This window comes from Enhydra lutris, unplaced genomic scaffold (assembly GCF_002288905.1).
Source record: "Enhydra lutris kenyoni isolate GAN:26980312 unplaced genomic scaffold, ASM228890v2 scaffoldscaffold4, whole genome shotgun sequence".
NCBI classification, from domain to species: domain Eukaryota; kingdom Metazoa; phylum Chordata; class Mammalia; order Carnivora; family Mustelidae; genus Enhydra; species Enhydra lutris.
In genome coordinates, this window is record NW_019154088.1 from 2,812,533 (window position 1) to 2,831,289 (window position 18,757).

The window sequence follows — 18,757 nt, forward strand, 5'->3', positions numbered from 1 at the left end:
GAGAGGATTTTTACCTTTATGAAATGATAAATGCTTCTTTGTTTTATGCCATTTTGGCTGACGGAAGGTTTGATAGGAGCACTCTCATTTGGATAGTGAAGGAAACCTCTCCCTGGTGTTCTGTGCTTTCTGTTCACTCACAGAACCCATGCATCACGAGAACTAACCTTCTGATGAAGTCTTGGAAGACCATCAGATTTGGCCTCCACAATGTAACCTGAAGATCGCTCAGCAGCTAGACTCCATGACAACCATCTGAGTGTTGCTCTTTCCCAGACATGGCAGAGAAGTGCAAGATCAGGGACAGAAGAGCTGGTAACTAATATAGTGTTGGCGCCTAGGGAGCCAGCATCAGAAGTGACTGCAAGTCTATTTCTGGGCATAGAGAAAAGATGACAGAAACGACTTGTGCTTACCTGTGCTTTCCTTTTCTTCCGGACAGTACTCTCTAGTGTAGGGGGTTCATCCTTGCCAATAATCTCAGAGAGGTCACCCAAACCCCCTTCAGGCCCATGCTTTAAGCCGCCTTCTTTCTTCGGGTGGAATCCAAAGAGATCTGACATAATATCTGCATCTCCCTTCTCACCCTTCACGAAGTGAATTAGTTCGGGTGGAACCCCTGGCTCAGTCACCTCTGCCCGCTCAGCATCCAGAGCATCGTCATGGATACCAAACTGGGTGGGGTCAGGCATGTCACCCAGGATCTTGGTCACTCTGATATTCTTTGCCCCTTCCACGAGCCCCCCTCCAAACACTGTGTTCCAGAGGATCTGGAAGATTCCTCCCAATATGGTGAAGAACAACCAGAAGAGCCCCACAAACAACATCCAGAAGAAAGAGAAGAACACCTTTACCAGCTCCTTCATGGTCATCTTTTTCACCTTCCTGTACTGCTTCCGGAGGTTCTTCAGGGTTGCCTTCTTCAGAAAGTTGGCAACGTTTCTCTTCACTGAGGCACAGGCCATGGCAAACGCAGAGGCTGACTCGAAAGAATTGTCATCCTCCTCTTCACCCTCAATTTCTAACACATAAGATGAATCTTCATCTTCTTCCTCCTCCTCGTCGGGCCTCTCAGCTGAGTCAGATTCGGAGATCTGAGAGGCTAACTGCATTTCAAAGATGGTATCCTCACAGAAGTTCACAAACAGTTCCATCTTTTCTTGCTCTCCCCCTTCATTGACCACATCAAAGATGAACTGCCGCTTCGATTCCTTCACTTGGGGCTTCTCCCACTGAGTTCGACTGGATTCACTGATCTCGAAATAAACACGCTCTATTTTCTTGGCCCCGCCCATGATCTCAATTCGTCCCAGGTATGGTTCAAAGTAATTTAGTACACTTCCTGCTGGGTCCAACAGACACTTAAGGCGAGAATCATTTGGCATATGTTCGGAGAGATTGGTCAGTAACACTGCCACATTAAACCCTATGTCCTTGGCCGGCTCATGGAACCGGTCTACAAAATCAATGTAATTAAACATATCATTCTCATCAGCTTCTGCGCACGAAAGGAGAAAGTCAATCTCTGACTGTGTGTACTGTTTCTGCCCTTCCATGGCCTTTTGGAACTCTTTTTTAGAGATAATCCCTTTACCATCTGGGTCATATTCTTTGAAGGTGTCTGAGCTGGTTAGGTCTTTAAGTTTCAAGAACATGTCAAAGAATTTCAAGATCATTTCTACATTGGTAGATGATTCTACCAGTGTGTCAACCATCTGCTTGCCAATAGTTCCATTTACCACATTCCCTGTGAGGCAGGTTCAAAAAGACATACAAATATATAAATAAACCCAAGTCATCATGTAACTGGTCAGGTAGCTATTTTTTAGGAAATTTGTATGCCCAATCAGGTGGCTCTTTTCTGACCGTGATGGTTTGAAATGGGTAGGAGGGAGCAGCAAGCCATAAAGACTACACCACTAGGAGCCAAGGGGGAAAGAAACAAAGGGAAGAAGGAGATGGCCACACCAGTGCCTTTTATCTGGACTGGGGCCTGGGAAGTGGTTTCATTACCAGATTACTGGGGACACATAGGGATAAGTGGTGCCCCTCTTATCCCCTTAGACCTAGGAGGGTGCCCAACTAGATGGCTGGCATACACACTGGCAGCCAGATGTACTGAAAAGCAATGGGGAGAGGGAGAGGATAGGGAAGAGCAAAGCTTGGAGGTTTTCCCCAGTTCATTCTGGCTTTCCTATTAACATAAAATGAGTTGGTTTCAGGCTTTGTCCATCAGACCATGTGCCCCTCACTCATTTTTTCTTCTGAAAATTTGGCTTTCTAACCAAAGTCATATGGCATCAATGACCTGCCAGAAGGATAATCTGCATGATTAGTACGGTTAGTGCTCAGACCAATTACAGTTGTGTGAATGCCTAGTTATACCAAACAGCCCAACCTTCCAGGAGGGACAGAAGCATCACCACCATGTCCTGAAGGAGATCCAAGAGTTCCTTCAGCAGCTCGATCTGACTGGAATCCTAGAACAGAAACAGGAGATACCCCTGAGCTATCTGATCCCTCAGCAAAGTATAGGGCAGTGAGCAAGAAGAGCCTGCTCTGGAAAGGTTAGGTGAAGGTCATGTCCATTGTGCCTGTGGACATCGTATCATCCACTGTTCGTAGCATCAGTGAGACTCGCTGTGGCTGGACTTATCCAAGAGAGCTTCTTTAGTTTCCCTTTTATTAGTATAATATGGCAGACACACCACTTGTTGTCCAAAACTATTGAACAACCCAATCCACCAAAGAACCATTAGGTATTTCTACTACTTCATGTTGTTTTCTGTATACTGAGAATGATCAGGTGAGCTTTTGGGGAATACTACTGCAATCCAATTAAGGTATCAAAGTTATAATCATCAAGTGGGTTCTCCTTTCTTTCTGGGTTAGGGTCTCCTGATTCTAGCTGGTGGTGATCTGGGTGCCACTGTCCCTTAATATATTATAGAATTGAGGCTATTCCTCTGCTTTTGCTGCTAGTCTGTCTGGTTTTCACTTCAGCCTTACAGACAGGGCATTGCCAAGTTAGCTCTCTGTTTTAAACTCAATGTCACAGAAGGAAAAACAACCTTTGGATGATCTGAGGTGGGCAATCTGAGGGTGAGATTTAAAAGTGTGTTCTGGGCCACACTTCTTGTACAGACACTCTCTCTCACAAACACAGTTTTGTCAAGTCTCTCAGCTTTCAGGGGGACTGCCCCCCTTTGGCGTGGGTCAGAGCTACACATGGAATATACAGGGGAGAGAATATGAAGAGCTGGAAGAGACCTCAGATCGTCTATCCTAATTCCCAATAGTTCACAGATGATGGACCCAAAAACCAGGAAGGGGGAGTGACTCTTGAAAGTCACCAGCGAAGAAGGAAGCAGGGCCAGGCTCCTGTCTCCAGAGCCTCCGCACCACACCGGCCCGGCTGGGCTGACACAGGAGTGGACGTGTTACCGCCAAATGAGCAGTGCTCCCAAGAACTCTCTCCTCCCATAAGGCCAGAGTCAAAAGGGGAAAAATGAAAGGGTTAAACAGCACATTCCAGAAGAGAGGGGACAGATGTGACAGCCTTGAAAATTTTAGATACACGTTACTTAAATTAATGCTGCAAATGTTACTCTAATCAGCCTGAAACACATCCTGAAATTCTCCCTCATGTGTTGCCATGGAGAGAGGCGATCGACAACTATATACACTCCATTTGTTTGTTCATAATAAGTGCTCGGAGCGATTCTGATTCATCTTGCCAGAGAGATGGGGAGTGAGAAGGAAAGGCAGCAATGGGGAGGGAGGGGAAGCCAAGGTGAGAGAGAAGGGATATACGAATTACAGAGACATGCAGACATTTGACAGACCCAGAAGGGGCTGGTAGACTGTCAGAAACTGACACAACAGTGACAAGGAAGCAAAAAGGATGAGCATCATAAAAAGCGAATGTTGAGGCAATTATGTAAAGGATAGGTTGGTGGGACACAAGGAAGGAAGCTGCATCCATGCAAAAGCCTGTCTGGGACACCCCTGGAGGCATTTGTTCCTGTCACCCAGTGAAGCCCTCAGGTTTAAAAGTGAGACCTCATCTGCATGGCTGGTCCAGCCGTTTGACCAAGCAGCCACGTGGACACAGGGGAATACCAAGGGGTGGGGAGTGATTTTGCATTTCACACCAATGACACAGCGGGGAAGGGCCACAGTACCTGAGAGAGTTTCATCTGCATGTTAGCAAACACATGGAGGAAGCCGACCACCGCATCCCACAGCCTGCTGTGAGCCAGGCTCTGCTGGTTCCCAATGCAAGGGCCCTAGGGAGAGGAGGGCATCCTTATTTCATGGAGACTTACTTCAGCATGAGCTGCTCTGACTCTTGCCCTAGTCAGTGCACAGGACATCTGCTTCTACTAGCAGATATCTCCTTCCAAAAGTCGTGTATTTTGTGGCTCACTGTTTTCCCAGGGTGTTACTTTTTGCACCCCAACATAGGGACCTGGTCCAGGAAAAACCACCAGGAATTTCACAGTGCAGTGGTTTTTCAGAGATTTTCTTTTAGCTTGAGAATGTGTTCTTCAAATAAAATACTACAAAGAAGAATATTATTTAAGAGTGAAATGCTCTGGTTGAAATGGGACTGAAGGATACTCCAGCCCACTCTCACCTCCATCTCGGCCTCAGAGGGGTTCTGAGGAACTCCAGGCTTCCACAATTTGAAAAGCAGGTCCTACCGTTTTCAGGTAAATCTATGCATAAAATGCTATGTGCCATGGCTATCTACTCAAGTGAAAAAATGTGAATAATATTCCTAATGTTCAGGGGTGCCTGGGTGGCTCATCAGTTAAGCATCTGCCTTCAGCTCAGGTCATGATCCCAGGGTTCTGGGATCAAGCCCCACATCAGGCTCTCAGCTCAGCGGGGAGCCTGCTTCTCCCTCTCCCGCTGCCTGCTACTCCCTCTGCTTGTATTTTCTCATTCTCTCTCTGACAAATAAATAAATAAAATCTTTAAAAAATATGTTCCTAATGTTCAACCACCTTTAGGATTTTCTTATCATTAACCTAAACTTTAGGTATAATATAATCTCTACCTTTTCCGAAAGCTAAACTTAGAGGGATGACTTCATTACCCATTTCCATTTTTCATCTTGATAACTTTTCCTATATTTTTTTAAGATTTTATTTATTTATTTGACAGACAGAGATCACAAGTAGGCGGAGACGCAGGCAGAGAGAGAGGAGGAAGCAGGCTCCCCGCTGAGCAGAGAGCCCGATGTGGGGCTTGATCCCAGGACCTTGGGATCATGACCTGAGCCAAAGGCAGAGGCTTTAACCCACTGAGCCACCCAGGCACCCCAATAACTTTTCCTATTTTTATACATTGAATCAACATTTAAAAAAAATCATCTGGAATTCTTCCACATGGGAGATTTGTCTATTCAATCTTACCTATTTAATCATTTACTTAAATTAATAGGTACTCCACATATTCATTTTATGCTCTGGGTTATTACACAATACTATTTTGTCACTCAAATTGTTCCAGTTTTGGCCCCTGGGAGCTCTTTCAGCTGGCCTGTGCCCCTTGGATAGGCCCATCTTTCTCTCTCTCTTCCTGTCCCACCCCCCACATTTCCTTGAGCTATATATGGGATTCTCCATGTCTTCTTGCGTATTTCCTGCCCCAGCACTAGGACAAGCCCTTTCTCTAAGAAGTCTGGTTCCTCTCATTGGAAAATGGTATTAGAAACTGATCTGGGTGCTAGTTGTGCCTGCTGCTACTGTGATGTCATTATTTTAAGGCCCTCTTAGCTGACATGACAGCAGATATGGGTGGGTTATACTAACCCATGTGTATGCAAAGTATCTAGAAATGTTTCCATAGGTAAGTATCTGTATCAATACCAAGTCCAACATGAATTTAGCATACTGACCTATGTATCCAACTCTAACACATTTCCACGTGGGCCAGTGGGCCATCTAGCTTCTTCTTGCTTATCTGTAACCATTCAACAGTGAGAAGCCTGGCTCCTGCCATTTAATAACGGCTCACTTCCATTATATGTGTAAAATGGTTGCGGAATTATTAACACATATCCCTAGGGGAAAAGCTTTAGCAACTAAAGTGCTTATGTACAGTTCCTTTTGCCTTTGGTCTTACAATCGGTATTCATTCCCAAAGTTTCTTAGGTTAGCACCTTATTCCCCACCCCCTCAGTGAGATCATTTTGTATATTTCTTATACCCTTAGATTCTTCTGTCATGTTCTGCCTATGCTTCTCATCCTTAACTTTTCCTTAGATTTTGTTTCATCTTCAAATCAATCTTCTATAATAAATTTCCAAAAAGAACACAGGTACCACCTCAAGTTCTAGAAAAGGGTCGGCAGAATTCCCAAAAGAGGGCAGCATGAGAGGTAGTGCCTGACTTCCTAAATCATGTAAGCTTGTTTGAAAATCACTGTTTGAGGGGCGCCTGGGTAGCTCAGTGGGTTAAGCATCTGCCTTTGGCCCAGGTCATGATCCCAGGATCCTGGGATCGAGACCAACATCAGGCTCACTCTGCCCCCACCCCTGCTTGTGTGCTCACTCCCTCTCTCAAGTAAATAAATAAAATCTTAAAAAAAAAAAATCACTGTTTGTGTACATTTGATGTCTAATCCCTAGAAAACTCTAGATTCTTTTTGGAACAAAAAAGTTGTTGTAAGAAACTCATGTTCACCAAAAAGAAGCTTCTTTTTTTACTTTGGGTTAAGTGCTCCAAGGGAAATTCTGAAGATTAGGATGGCTTCTCCAGAGAGCAAATGAAATGTTTGTCAAATCTGTTCAATGACCTCCCCAGATATTTCACATTCTGTGACACTTCAGATCAGTCACCTGTTTCTACAGTTCTGTCTCCATGTTCTTATAATCCTTGAGTAAAACAAGGATTGCTCTCTCCCTTAAAATCTTCCAAGTTGAGTCTTAGTTTTGTGTTTATTTTAATAAACAAATATGATTGGAGTGTGCTGGCGCACTCATTAGATAGTTTTTTAAAAAATCTACTACTACACCCCAGAGGACTGTGATACGGCTACTGACTTTATAGAAAATTAGGCCCGAGTACATCCTTTCCACAGTCATTAGACCACTGCAGGCAATGACCAGAGACTGTTATAAATGGAAAGAATGCTGCGAGATCTAAATATTCAACTGGAAATTCATTTTAAATTTGACTGCCATTGGACATAGTTCATGTGCTGCTAAACTCTTTTCTGAAGAGTTTATTTTCTGACAAATTCGTAGGATCTTATAGGTTCTTCATCCCAAGACTCAACATCATTTATCTCTTTATTCCTTCATTCTATCAATTGTGCACTCGACCCCTCACGCTTAATGAGTAGCTAGGGTGTGCCACACATGCTAGAAATGAAGAATTTTAGATCAAATAAGAAATTTTCCACCCACAAAAATTTTCAATCTAAGAGGGAAAGGAAAATGTAACTAGATAAATGCAAAGAGTGTGTGCCAATGCTAGGAACAGGTCACAGTGAAGGACCATGAACTGTAGCTTCTCCTAGAGAGTAGTACTCTCAAAATACTCTTCTCTACGTGGTTCCTATTCGTGGCTCCACATTGTCAGTGCCGGGTCTGGAGGCACAGTCCATAAAGGCATCCTATTATTCCATAGGGAATACGGAATATGGGGGCATTAAAAATGCTCTGTTCTCAAGCCTGCACTCTGCAGCACGTACCTGGATATATTCCGTAAGAGAATTGAAAATCTGCTTCGTGACTGCCAGAGCTTTGGAAAAATTGTGCTGTCCAGATTCGTCAATGATGTCCTTCCCTGAATAATACCAGTAGAAATCACTGATTGACTCCTAAGAACAAACAAGGAGAGTTTAGTGTTTCTTAAACTTCCAGTCAGTGAAGCTAAAAACCCAAGGTTCAGAAAAAGTACAGGAGAAACCCACATTTCTATGACCTCCTCCTTAGGACAGAAACCTAGGAAAAAGCACAGATACCTAATCCCTAGCATTTCTGAAGAGCATATGCTCCTCTAAAAAAGACCAGATAGGAGAGAGGATGGTGTTCAGCAGGACACGGGTGACTACGAGACAGGAAAACTCACTCACAATGAAAAATGTACATTAAAGGTAATCATAATTATCATCCAACTAACTGGCACAAGAGCAGGGACATAAGAGCTAACACTGGGAAGTGCTAGAGGTTATTCTGACCCACGGCCCTATAGGACATCTCTCTATCTTTGCAACCATCCTATGAGACAGGTGCTACCCATTCTACAGATGAGAACGTCAGAACACAGGGAGGTTAAAGAGATTGCTCCAGTAAGTGGCAGAACCAGGAGGAAGACTTAGCAGAGAGGAGAGAGAATCCTTTTTTTTTTTTTTAATGTTTGTGTAGATTTTCCTGTCATTATTTGGATTTCATTCAAACAGTTAAACGGAGTGACTTCTCAGGCACTAAGAACTTGTACACTCATCCTATTCCCACTACCACCTGTGCCTCTCTTTTCTAGTGAAAATCTGTTTCCATTCACGTATTGCAGCTCTCGGGCACTGTGGTGAGGTTTCCACTGGCAAAACTGAGGTAAACTGGCATTTCATCCAAGATGATTGGATACTTAACCACTCCCCCGATTTCAGTTTTCAAATACAGGTTTTTAGGTATTTGACTTCTCATAAGTGTGTGGACATAGGATATAACACTGTTCTTATTGGGGCTGAACCAGACCCTGGGCCTTCCCTGATCCTATGCAACAGTCTTTAGCTTCTGGAAATGTGCGTGAGCCATGCCACCGTCCAAGACCCACTGACCTGCAGACGCAGGAGGTAGTCCACGGTACTGATGATGACGTTTACGGTGGTGGTATTGCCCATCTGAGTCCGCAGGAAGTTCTGAAAGTCTAAGAACACCAGCGCTGTGTTAGAGCCTCTCTCGTCATGCTGAGGACGCTGGGCAAGCCCTCTTGGCTAAACTCAGAAGAGACATACTGTGTAAAAAGCCTTACGAGATCACCCCGTTTGGGTCCTGGTGGGTCCTGCAGGACAGGGTCCTGCCCTGAGCCCTCCCATCCTTGTGAGGCCAGAAAGAGGACTTAACGAGCCCCAGGGACTTGACGGAGAAGGGTGGGTGTTTAGAGTCACCATCTGAAGATTGTGGAAGCCACTCAGCCTGGGTGGCGCTAAATAACACCAGCCCTGAAGTTCAAGTCAGTTTTCCAATGAGGTTTTTTTTTTTTTTTTTTTAATTGAGGAATGGATTAACTGTTGTCCTTGAGTCAGCAGCTGGTTGGATGAAATGTGGCATCCTGAGCTGAATCATAATTTGGCACCTGAATGTTGTTTTCCTTTGACAAATCAATCTGTTCTACTTACCACTGTTATGTCCTTCACAAAGTAACTGCAGGAACCGAAAGAGATCGCGTGTAAACTCGTCATTCTGGAGTACTTTTTCACCTTGAAAACAGAATACTGGTGAGCATTGTTTGGCTCCTCAACCCAAACCACTTTGCAAGGCAAATGACTGCAAAAGTGACAAAGGGCCTGCGTCAGAACAGTTCAGAAAGGGAACTTTAAATGAAGGGGGGAAAACCCCAGTAACCTGGAACTGAGGCTACAGAACACAATGACCAACCAAGCCAACATAGTGAGCCCCGGGATGCATTTGTCAGGAAAACAGCTAGGCTGCTGGCAGTAATGGCTCATGGTCCAGAACCCATGCTTTACAGATGGAAAATGCTTCTTTAATTAAGCATCAAAATGCTGAGTTAAGTTTCACATGCAACTACCAAGCCTAAAAAATGTGTCTACACCACAGCAATTAAATAAGGTCCCTCAGGACTCACATGCATGGTAGACAACTGGGGCCAGACTCTCAGACTTACCACGCTCACGAACAATGACTGGTGATAAGAGAAAAACAGAAGAAGGCAAAGTAAGAAAAACCATAAACACCATGATAAACTGTGTTTAGTTAAGGCTGGCTCTGTGATCACATCCAGACTTTATCAAAGCTACCGATGGGAAGAGTTTGCTGAAATTGGGCAAGTCCTTGCAGATTAAGAAGCACTGAGCAGGGGCTCTAACCAGAAATAGTTAATTATGGTAATCAGGAAGAGAACGGCCTCCACATTTATTAGTTACTTACGTGTTCCTTCCTCAGTAACCATCCCCAGGCCTTCCGCTTTATTCTGCCTTTCAAATGCATTCAAATCAAGGACACTTGTAAGAGATGAGAGAAAACAAGGTTCAGGGCTATGCACACTGGGAAAATGGATTTCTAATGTCAGTGCATCTATTGACTAAGAATATCTTGTCCTTGGGTTATCATAAATGGTCTAACACAGTGCCGTGTGGCTCAAAGCCTAGCAGTTCCCTGGGTTTGTGTCAAGAGTGCTGCCCAAGGATGCCTATAGCTCTCAGGCCTGCACTGAGAGGGGTCAGAAGAACTTACAACGACTGCCCTTATTTGTCCAGTTTGAGTTCTTTCTTATGCATGAAGATTTAGAAAGGTTTCCCAAATTAAGAAGGAATAATCTGTTTCTGCGATTTCCCTAAAGAAATTCTACTTTAAACTGCACAAATTAATGCTCCCCTCCCACGTTTACCTATTTTCTCCTTGAATCGTAAGGAACTGTGGTTTTAGGGCTTGGGAGGAATACTCATGGACAGTGCTGCAGAGGTCAGAGTTCAAAGGGCCACACCCTTTTAGGATTCTTGTGTCATTCAGAAGCCAACAGTAGCAGAGGTTAAGCTTTCTGGAGGTAATGGTGTCCCTGAACCTGTAACAAGCTAGCATTTTTTTTTTTGGTCTCCACTTTCTGTGAACTTCCCAATCACAGCCACCCCCAAATCCTACCTAGTACAACCACAGAGTTTGATAAGGAGGACAATGTATAACTATATTATTTCCAACTGGGACTCATGCTGTTTAACAGATTCTCCTTCCCCAATCTGAAAGGCTTTAATAGACCATAACATGAGGTCTCACAAAAATATAGCTGCTGAGGCAGCTTATGGCTGAATCCATTAAGATTCTGTAAAACTTTGCCCTCCCTGTACCACCGGGCAAAGGAAATGACCATTGGATTGGCAAGATGTCAGGGAAAAGACCACAGCATTTCTTTACCCCTTTTAGGGAGCCACATATCTTCTGCAAGTTAGATGAATTTTAAAGAGAGAACAGTGAAAATTCCTATGGCCATATTGTTGGATTTTCCCAGATCCTGGTGTAGAAAAGTTCTTCTCAATAACACAAAACCATCTTTCTATTTTAGCTTTGTTGTTAAGGGAAGAGAGCAGGGAAGTAGGACCTTTGGACAAAGAGGAGCAGTTCTGATTCAGGAGACTATCTGGGGGAACAGATGTTTCTGATCCTTACTCCATTCCAAAACACCCATTTCAAATGTTTTAATTTCTCTAATGTTTTGGTATTTTACCAATATGTATTATTTTTATAATTAACAAAAATCATGAAATATCTTAAAACTTCTGTTAGTACTCACTTGGCCTCTAAGGGGATGTCACCTATCCCTCTAAGCCATAATTACGAATGACTTTAATAATATGAAGTATTAGAGACTACTAAGAGAACACTTAGAAATTTAATTGAGAATTTTGTGGGCAAAATGGAACTGAACTGCCTTGAGTTTTGTCATTCTGAGTCCACATGTACTATCTCACCTTCAGTGAAATCAGGCCTGGCAATATTACATTTTCTTTTCTTGAGAGAGGTAATAAACAAGTTGTTTGTTGGCGCGGGAAAAAAATGGAGCTCAGAAAAAGGGATTGTACTGCAGCTCAAATATGTTCCCTCTCACCCCAGGGTACATAAAATATTTATTCCATCAAACAAGGTTAGCAAAATTATGAAGTCCACCAATGGGAAGTATGTCCATCTTGTAAATTTTTAAGTGGAAAACGTAATAACTCTATTTTTAAGAATATTAATTAGAGGCAAATTAGCTAGATAATTATAACTCTGATTTCTTTTAGAACGAGTTACAGACTATTCAAAATACATATGAATCTTAGCGAGTAAGCGGACGCTTAGAAGACTGCTGGCTTGTTTCCAAAATGAGTAGGCATGGTAACCTTAAACAACTTTTGGCTCTGCATCGTTCATCCGTCAGGGGGTCAGCCATGAGAGGAGGCTTACGTACGTGGTAATAAAAGTAGAAGTTCAATGCTTTGTTTTTTAGGCTATGGCAAAATGTTCCCATGTTAGGATGTACCTCTGCTGAAATGCATGTGTCAAAATATGTGCCCACCAAATACTGAATCAGGCTCAAAGAACTGTTAAGGATGAAGATTAACAGAGGGCCTAATGGGCCTAACGAAAACATAGCCTTGAGTCATACTGAGGCATTCCTCCGCTTTTCCATTCTTTCCTGGTTTGGCTTTTATGAGCATATGTGTTAGGAGAAACACTCAGGTCTGAGGAAAATGACATACCAAAGAAAAGGAGGTAAAGGTAAAGGTGTCATTTTTGCAGACACTTTAATCGTATTATTTGTATACTTTTCAACATACACATAAAGGCATTCTTTACAAACACGCTGTCTTAAGAATAAAAATGTCTCCTCAAACCTCTCCCCAAGGCCTGCTTCCGGAAAAACCAAACTAGGTGTGTGTGTCTGTCTGTCTAATGGAGATTACATTTCCCCTTCTGTATGCTATTTGAATATAAGCCTGAAGCTGGAGGAACAATACCAACCTTCTTAGCTTTCTAAAGCAGGTAAGTCCTTCCTCAACAATTCCATGATAAGCTAGTTTATTTTGTGGTCCCACCCCTACCCCATTCCTCTTCCTTCTGAACAGAAAAAAATGCTATAGGTGGTTTTCCCATATTTACCTGCAAGACTGCATAAGACCAGAAAGGCTTTGAAAGAATCCAGCATCCTTTTTCTCCTTTAGGTAATCTAGCATTTTCTACAAGGAAGACATATTTCAAAAGGAAAAGTGATGTAAATTACACCACGAGTACTGACCCTCCCAAATGCAATGGAGAAATGTCAAGTCCCAGTCACATGACGTCATGTCCAGGGTGGTGGTTTGTAAAGTTGGGTAAGCATTAGAACCACCGGTGGCTTTCAACCTTCCATGTGCTGGAGCCCCACCCACCCTCTTCCTATGGAACCAGAATCTCTTCGGGTCGACATTTTATTTTGTAAAGGTCCACTGGTATTTCTGCTCAGGGCAGTACAGTAGATCATTGACATTCATAGATTTACTCTTTGAAGCCTCCCCAAACGGGAATTTGAGAATAAGCACCAAGACTGTGATCTAGTAAAATGTTCCTGGAGTATCATCTGAAAAACTCATGAGCTGAGTTTGGTGCATTGGAGCAAAGGAGCTTAGCCAGTAAAAAGCCTAGTTGAGAGCTCAGTATCTTACAATCAGACTTTGTTTTCTCTGTTCTCTGTTACTGGGAAGGCAGGAACTTTGTCTGACATCATAAAAATATTAAAAAAAAATGTCCTCAAGAAAATCAACTGATGGGGTGGTGATGGAAGAGAACAGAAGGTGAAGGGTGTTTCAGAAAATGGTAGTTCATGACAAATTTGTTTGGGATGCATTAAAGGCCGAGGCAGATTATATGTAATAGTGGTAGCTATGAATTTGGAGGTTCTCACGGGCCCTGTGCTATAACCCTCACAAATACCACGAGTCTTTCAAATGTCAGTTTCCTGTGCACACAGAGGCTTTCAGCTGGAGCCTGCAGTGCCCTGGGGACACCAGAATGTTCCTGGCTCCTGCAGCCAGCTTTAACTCAGACACTGCTGCCTGGATTCCCTGTGCCTGGAGCTCCACACTAGGCTTCCGTGTGTTGCCTCAGTGAATGTCTGCAGGCAGGGGCGTTTTGCTGCATTATTAAGTACTACGCCCTCCATCCCAGAACAGAGCCTGCCCTCAGTGCAGAGTCAGCAATCCCAATGCAGTGAAGGAATGAATGAACAAATGAACCAATGAACAGAAAACAGGTGTTTGGGGCTATGAACTCCACTTAACTGGTTGGGCTCCTTGCTCACAGTATGACAGCTAACACATCAAGCGGTTAAAATACAAACCTAAGACTTAGTAAATGTCCTCTAGAGCCTCTCTATGCAAAAAATCATCCAATGATGAAAAAAAAAACTGAATGTTTTTTGCTTTGAACCCCGGGTAAACCCTCTCTGTTGAGTACACATTTGTCTATAAACTCGCGGGTCTGGCTTTATCTGTGTTCCCAGCTACTCTGATGTAATTGGCCACGAAGAACAAACACCAGCAGGGGTGCTTCTGGGGGGGTTCCCCTGCTCAGCAGAGCCAACACTCTTCCCCCAGAGCATGATAGCTGTCCAGCGGGTATACCCCGAGAAGTCTGCACGACCCAGTGGGAGTCCCTTGTACCTGCTGCACGCCAGCGTTGCCCCCATTCAGAATGGCGATGCCCAGCTTCAGAGTCTCAACCACCATGGGGCTCATCTCACCTGCCATGGTGAAGATTCGATTGAATCACCAAACAGAGGGTAAATCACATCTACAGGGCTTTATCAGGACTCTTTAATAATGATTTCATGTCACAGCATGCTGTCTCTGTGGGAGCGACGGGGGCCTAAAGTCACGGAATTACCTTTGCTGGCACTTATCATCTGAAGGACCATCTCTGCAGCTCCCCGCTCATGCAGCCGTGCTTGCTGGTAGAGGGTTTTCTGCTTTTCCATCTCTTTCTCCTGGAAAAAAAATAAACAAGGCAGGGAAAAATTTGTTTATCCTTAGGCCATTTGCCATGCTAACGTAAACCAAGAGAATCTTTACTTGCACACATAATTTTGGATAAGGAAATCTTCTGAATTTGATTTCCAGACACTATGTCAGCTTTCCAAAACTGTCCATCCACAAACCGCTCATAGTTTGATGATAACTTTTCTACTTTTCGCACTGGTAGGAAACATAGCCCATTCTCCTGTAATACTCTCATTCTAGGAAGTGACCCCATATTAAAATGGGTTTGTTTTCCATGTTTCATCATACAGGGAAGGCTGCTGAGGGCTCAACGGAAGCCTATCTGCCCGAATGTAGAAAACACCCATTTATCTAGAATGCTCAGATTGCTGTTAACAGAGACCCTTCTGGATATGGAACACTACAATGCCAAGGCCTTTCAGAACTGTAACTTTATTAATTTGATCTTATTGTTACACACTTTGTCTATGGAGAGAGTTATCAGTAAATTAATATGGTTTTATCTTGGGAAATTCTATGTCCCACACTGCCTCAAAATCAAAATTATGACTAATGACATTTACAGAATAAGGGTGCAAAACCATCTCAGTGTTTCCATTGCTTTGAGTTTACATTTTTGGATCTTTGAATTTGTCCTTTTCTGGCCCCTGTTACTACCATATCTAGGGAGGAGTGCAAAATTTCACAGAAGACCCAACCTGTGTGGGGGGTTTGCAGACAGACTGGCTGCCTTTGACCTTTCATTAGGCCAGAAGACTGACAAGAGAACTGTGGCTAATGGGTGTGCCTCGTGCACACAGACTCTTGTTTTTGCCACCAGATACATGTGGTGGGTAAGGCACATGGTTCATGTCAGCACCCATCTCTGAGGGCTTGCCAGTTGGCTTTGGCGGATGGCCCTGTCTTCAATCTTCATAAAAACTTACTTCGAATGTTTTCTCCTTGTCTTCCTCCTCTTCTTCGTCCTCCCCACTCTGACAACTCTGGATTCCATGGAGCAGGGAAAGGAGGAGACAAATGAAAGTGAGTCTAACAGACGAGACTGTTCTACAGAGCAAGGGCATGGGATGGGATGTAATTCATAGGCACCTCAGGATCTCAGCACTTGTGAAAACCAAGAACGTTTTGACCACTGTGGGGCAACATTCTACTCAAAATGTCTTCTTTGCAGTTACCAAGGGGTTCCAAAAGGAGAAGTGGGAACCTTAAGCTCATACAGTCAATGGCAACCCATCCAGTTTAACCACAGACCTGAACTCTTCTACTTAGTGAAGTTCTGGTGCACATGAAGCCGGGAATGCCCTTTCTACACAAGAGCCAGGGGCTTGACAAGAAGTCAAGTCCACAAATCCCTCTTTCTGCCAGACGGGAGGGTTTCCTGTTTGAGAAGGAGCAGTTCCCTTACTACTCAGCATCCCAGTGGCTGCTGTCCCCCTATGTGACTAGGAATAATGTCACTCGCCTTTGCCAGAGCACTAGGATCTCATTCTAGGTTCTAAAGCCTATTTCCAAATGTACTGAACTTCCTTCACCTACAGGTATGTTGGAACTTTTGGGTGTGTGCTCAACGTTGACTGGAAATGTAAGGATAGTCTGTATGCCTGAACTCCCCATAGCAGGCTTGGAGCTGCCATGTGTACGACATGCTGGCATCCACCATTTCTGCAAAGCTTCAGAGTTTCCTTATGAGGACAGTGGAATAGTTTGCTAATGTCACCCCTGTAGTACATGAACTGTGCAGTGCCTGGAACCCAGGTCATGACCGAGTCCTACACCCTGCTGTTCAAAATGACAGTTTCCCTGTGTCCACAGAGGTAAAAGGGAAGACAGAAAGGCTGAGACAATGGGCAGAAATGCAGGTGTACCTTGGCCATCATGCTGGAATAGGACGTGTACAAGGGGTCATCTTCCAGTTTGCTGGAAAGAATGGAGAAAATATTTAGCAGGCTACATTTTGGACCCAGAAGAAAAGACTAAGAGCCACAGAGATCTTACGTTATAGGTACCAGTGACTTAATCAGAAAAACCCTCCTCTCACCCAGATTCTTAGAAACTACTCTGAAAATGTGAAAAAGCACTGGCTGACAGAATTCAGGTTGGAAGGCTACCGTTTCACGCTAATCTTCAGCCTCCACATCTGGCATTACGACGAGAGGGCTGTGGCTTATGAGTTTGCCTAGATGTTTCTTGATGGCCAATAGGGCAGCAAGGAGGGCTGCTCAAATCTGTTATCCCCTTTCTGGGCACTGCCCTCGTGAGACGAAGGTGTGGGGCTGGCAGCACGGTGCCTGGGAGAAGCAGGGAGTTCTGGTGGTGCTTACCTCCTCTCCGTGAGAGCATTGCGGCTAAAATGGAGAATGATCTGATGAAGTGGGTCTGGTTGCTTTTCCGTCTCCTCCTCCTCCTCCTCTTCCACCTTGGGGGATTTCTACACAAACCAACGCAGACAGGTTTTAGGCATGGATCTCAGCACACGCCACATAAATGCATGCGAACAAAGAGACGGCAAAGCGCAAAGCACAGAGTGCGTCTGCTAAAAGCACAAAGAGAAACCACTATGTCATATGTTTATTTCAGGACAAGAAGCCCCAAGGATGCAAGGTTTGGGACATAAATATGTATATATATATATATATATATTTCAGCCAATCAAAGAAACAGCAATTTTAGGTTCAAACGAGATGAAAGGAAAAGCAAAAGCCTGACCACAGGGGAGGAGCCCTCTGTCAGCAGAACTCTCATGCAAGCCCTGGGCACCCGAATTCAGGAGGGAAGCTCTGGAGAGTCCCCTGAGAGACTGGATCTCTCAGCCAACACCTGAAATTTCTCTTGGAGAGCTGGGCTGGAAATAGGGTGGGACAAGGGTTATTAAGCACTGGGGCCATTTGGGGTCTGATACTATCCTAGACTCAAGCCAGTTCACCATTTCTTTCCTAACTTCACTGCTGATTCTAAAAATCTTATTGTTTCAGAGATATCCCAGCCTGGAGCTGCAAGCCTCGCAGTTTCTGCCCTCATTAAGTCTTTTCTCAACCTCCTTTTACAGAAAAGGAAATCACGTCTGATGCAGGGGGTAAAAGTGAGTTTCTAGCAACAGCACAGCCTGCAGGGTGTACCATATTCAGTAAACTGGTGAGAACTACACAGGCTGTGTGAATGACTGACAAGTGGAGGGCCAAAGTGATGCTCGTTGTCAACCTCACACTCATCAAGGAACTGGGAAAACCGAGGAACTGTTATTCCCACTGATGGGACCTATAGGAAAAGGACAAAGGGCATGAAGACAAATGGGAGAAAAATGGGAGAGAAAGGATTAAATGCAAAAAAAAGAAAAAGAAAAAAAAGAGGGAGAAGGAAAAGAAAGAGAGGGTGTTAGGGAAGGAGAAAGAAACAGGAGAAAGACCGAGTAGGAGACACACAGAGTGAGATTAACAGAAAGAGTAAGGGATAAGAGAAAAAATAAATGGGAGAAATAAAAAGGATTAAAAAAAAAAAAAAAAAAAAAAGAAAGAAAAAAAGAACTGTGGGTTGTCCAAAGGAGAGAAAAGTTTATCTTCTGTCTGTACCATGATGAGGTTTTTGTGGTGCTTCTGCGATAAGCTTTTTCCCCTTGCATGTTGCTTTAAGTCGTTTGGGGGGCACGAAGTCTGTTAGAGACAGGGCATGACACATTTTCTGAAGGACCCGGATAGAGAAACATGAGGTGCAGGAAGGGGCTTCAGATGTGCCTTCCCTAAAACAGAGCCGCTGACCGGAAATGCAGAGCCTGAGCTAGGGCGGGGTGGCCTCCTGCAACCGATGGTGCTCAAAACTTAACTTAGCATGAACTTCCCATCGCATGGCTGTGCATCCCAAGAAATATTAGTTGTTAATAATGATGATGAGGATGGTAACAGTACTAGCACCTCTAAGCGAAATTCATCCTCTGGCTCTTATGGCCATTAGCAGGGCCTTCTCTGAGAGTTTATACAGTTAGTTCTTTTCAAATTGATACGCCCGATTCTTTGTGAATGTTTAACTGTTAGAACACACACGCAAATACAGAGGT

The 18,757-nt window shown here is 43.9% G+C and overlaps 1 protein-coding gene across 1 annotated transcript in view; it reads right to left on the reverse strand.

Moving 5' to 3' along the window:
- Positions 1 to 18,757, reverse strand: part of LOC111159558 (ryanodine receptor 3) — a 353,621-nt gene that overhangs the window by 24,435 nt on the left and 310,429 nt on the right. The window contains exons 74-86 of the mRNA XM_022522093.1: positions 17,031 to 17,137; positions 16,575 to 16,626; positions 15,636 to 15,692; positions 14,597 to 14,696; positions 14,374 to 14,453; positions 12,836 to 12,912; positions 10,130 to 10,203; positions 9,358 to 9,438; positions 8,797 to 8,885; positions 7,708 to 7,836; positions 4,185 to 4,289; positions 2,399 to 2,480; positions 417 to 1,747 (exon numbers count right to left, since the gene is read on the reverse strand). Coding sequence (XP_022377801.1) covers positions 417 to 1,747; positions 2,399 to 2,480; positions 4,185 to 4,289; positions 7,708 to 7,836; positions 8,797 to 8,885; positions 9,358 to 9,438; positions 10,130 to 10,203; positions 12,836 to 12,912; positions 14,374 to 14,453; positions 14,597 to 14,696; positions 15,636 to 15,692; positions 16,575 to 16,626; positions 17,031 to 17,137 — 2,364 coding nt within the window. The remainder of the gene's footprint in view (positions 1 to 416; positions 1,748 to 2,398; positions 2,481 to 4,184; positions 4,290 to 7,707; positions 7,837 to 8,796; positions 8,886 to 9,357; positions 9,439 to 10,129; positions 10,204 to 12,835; positions 12,913 to 14,373; positions 14,454 to 14,596; positions 14,697 to 15,635; positions 15,693 to 16,574; positions 16,627 to 17,030; positions 17,138 to 18,757) is intronic.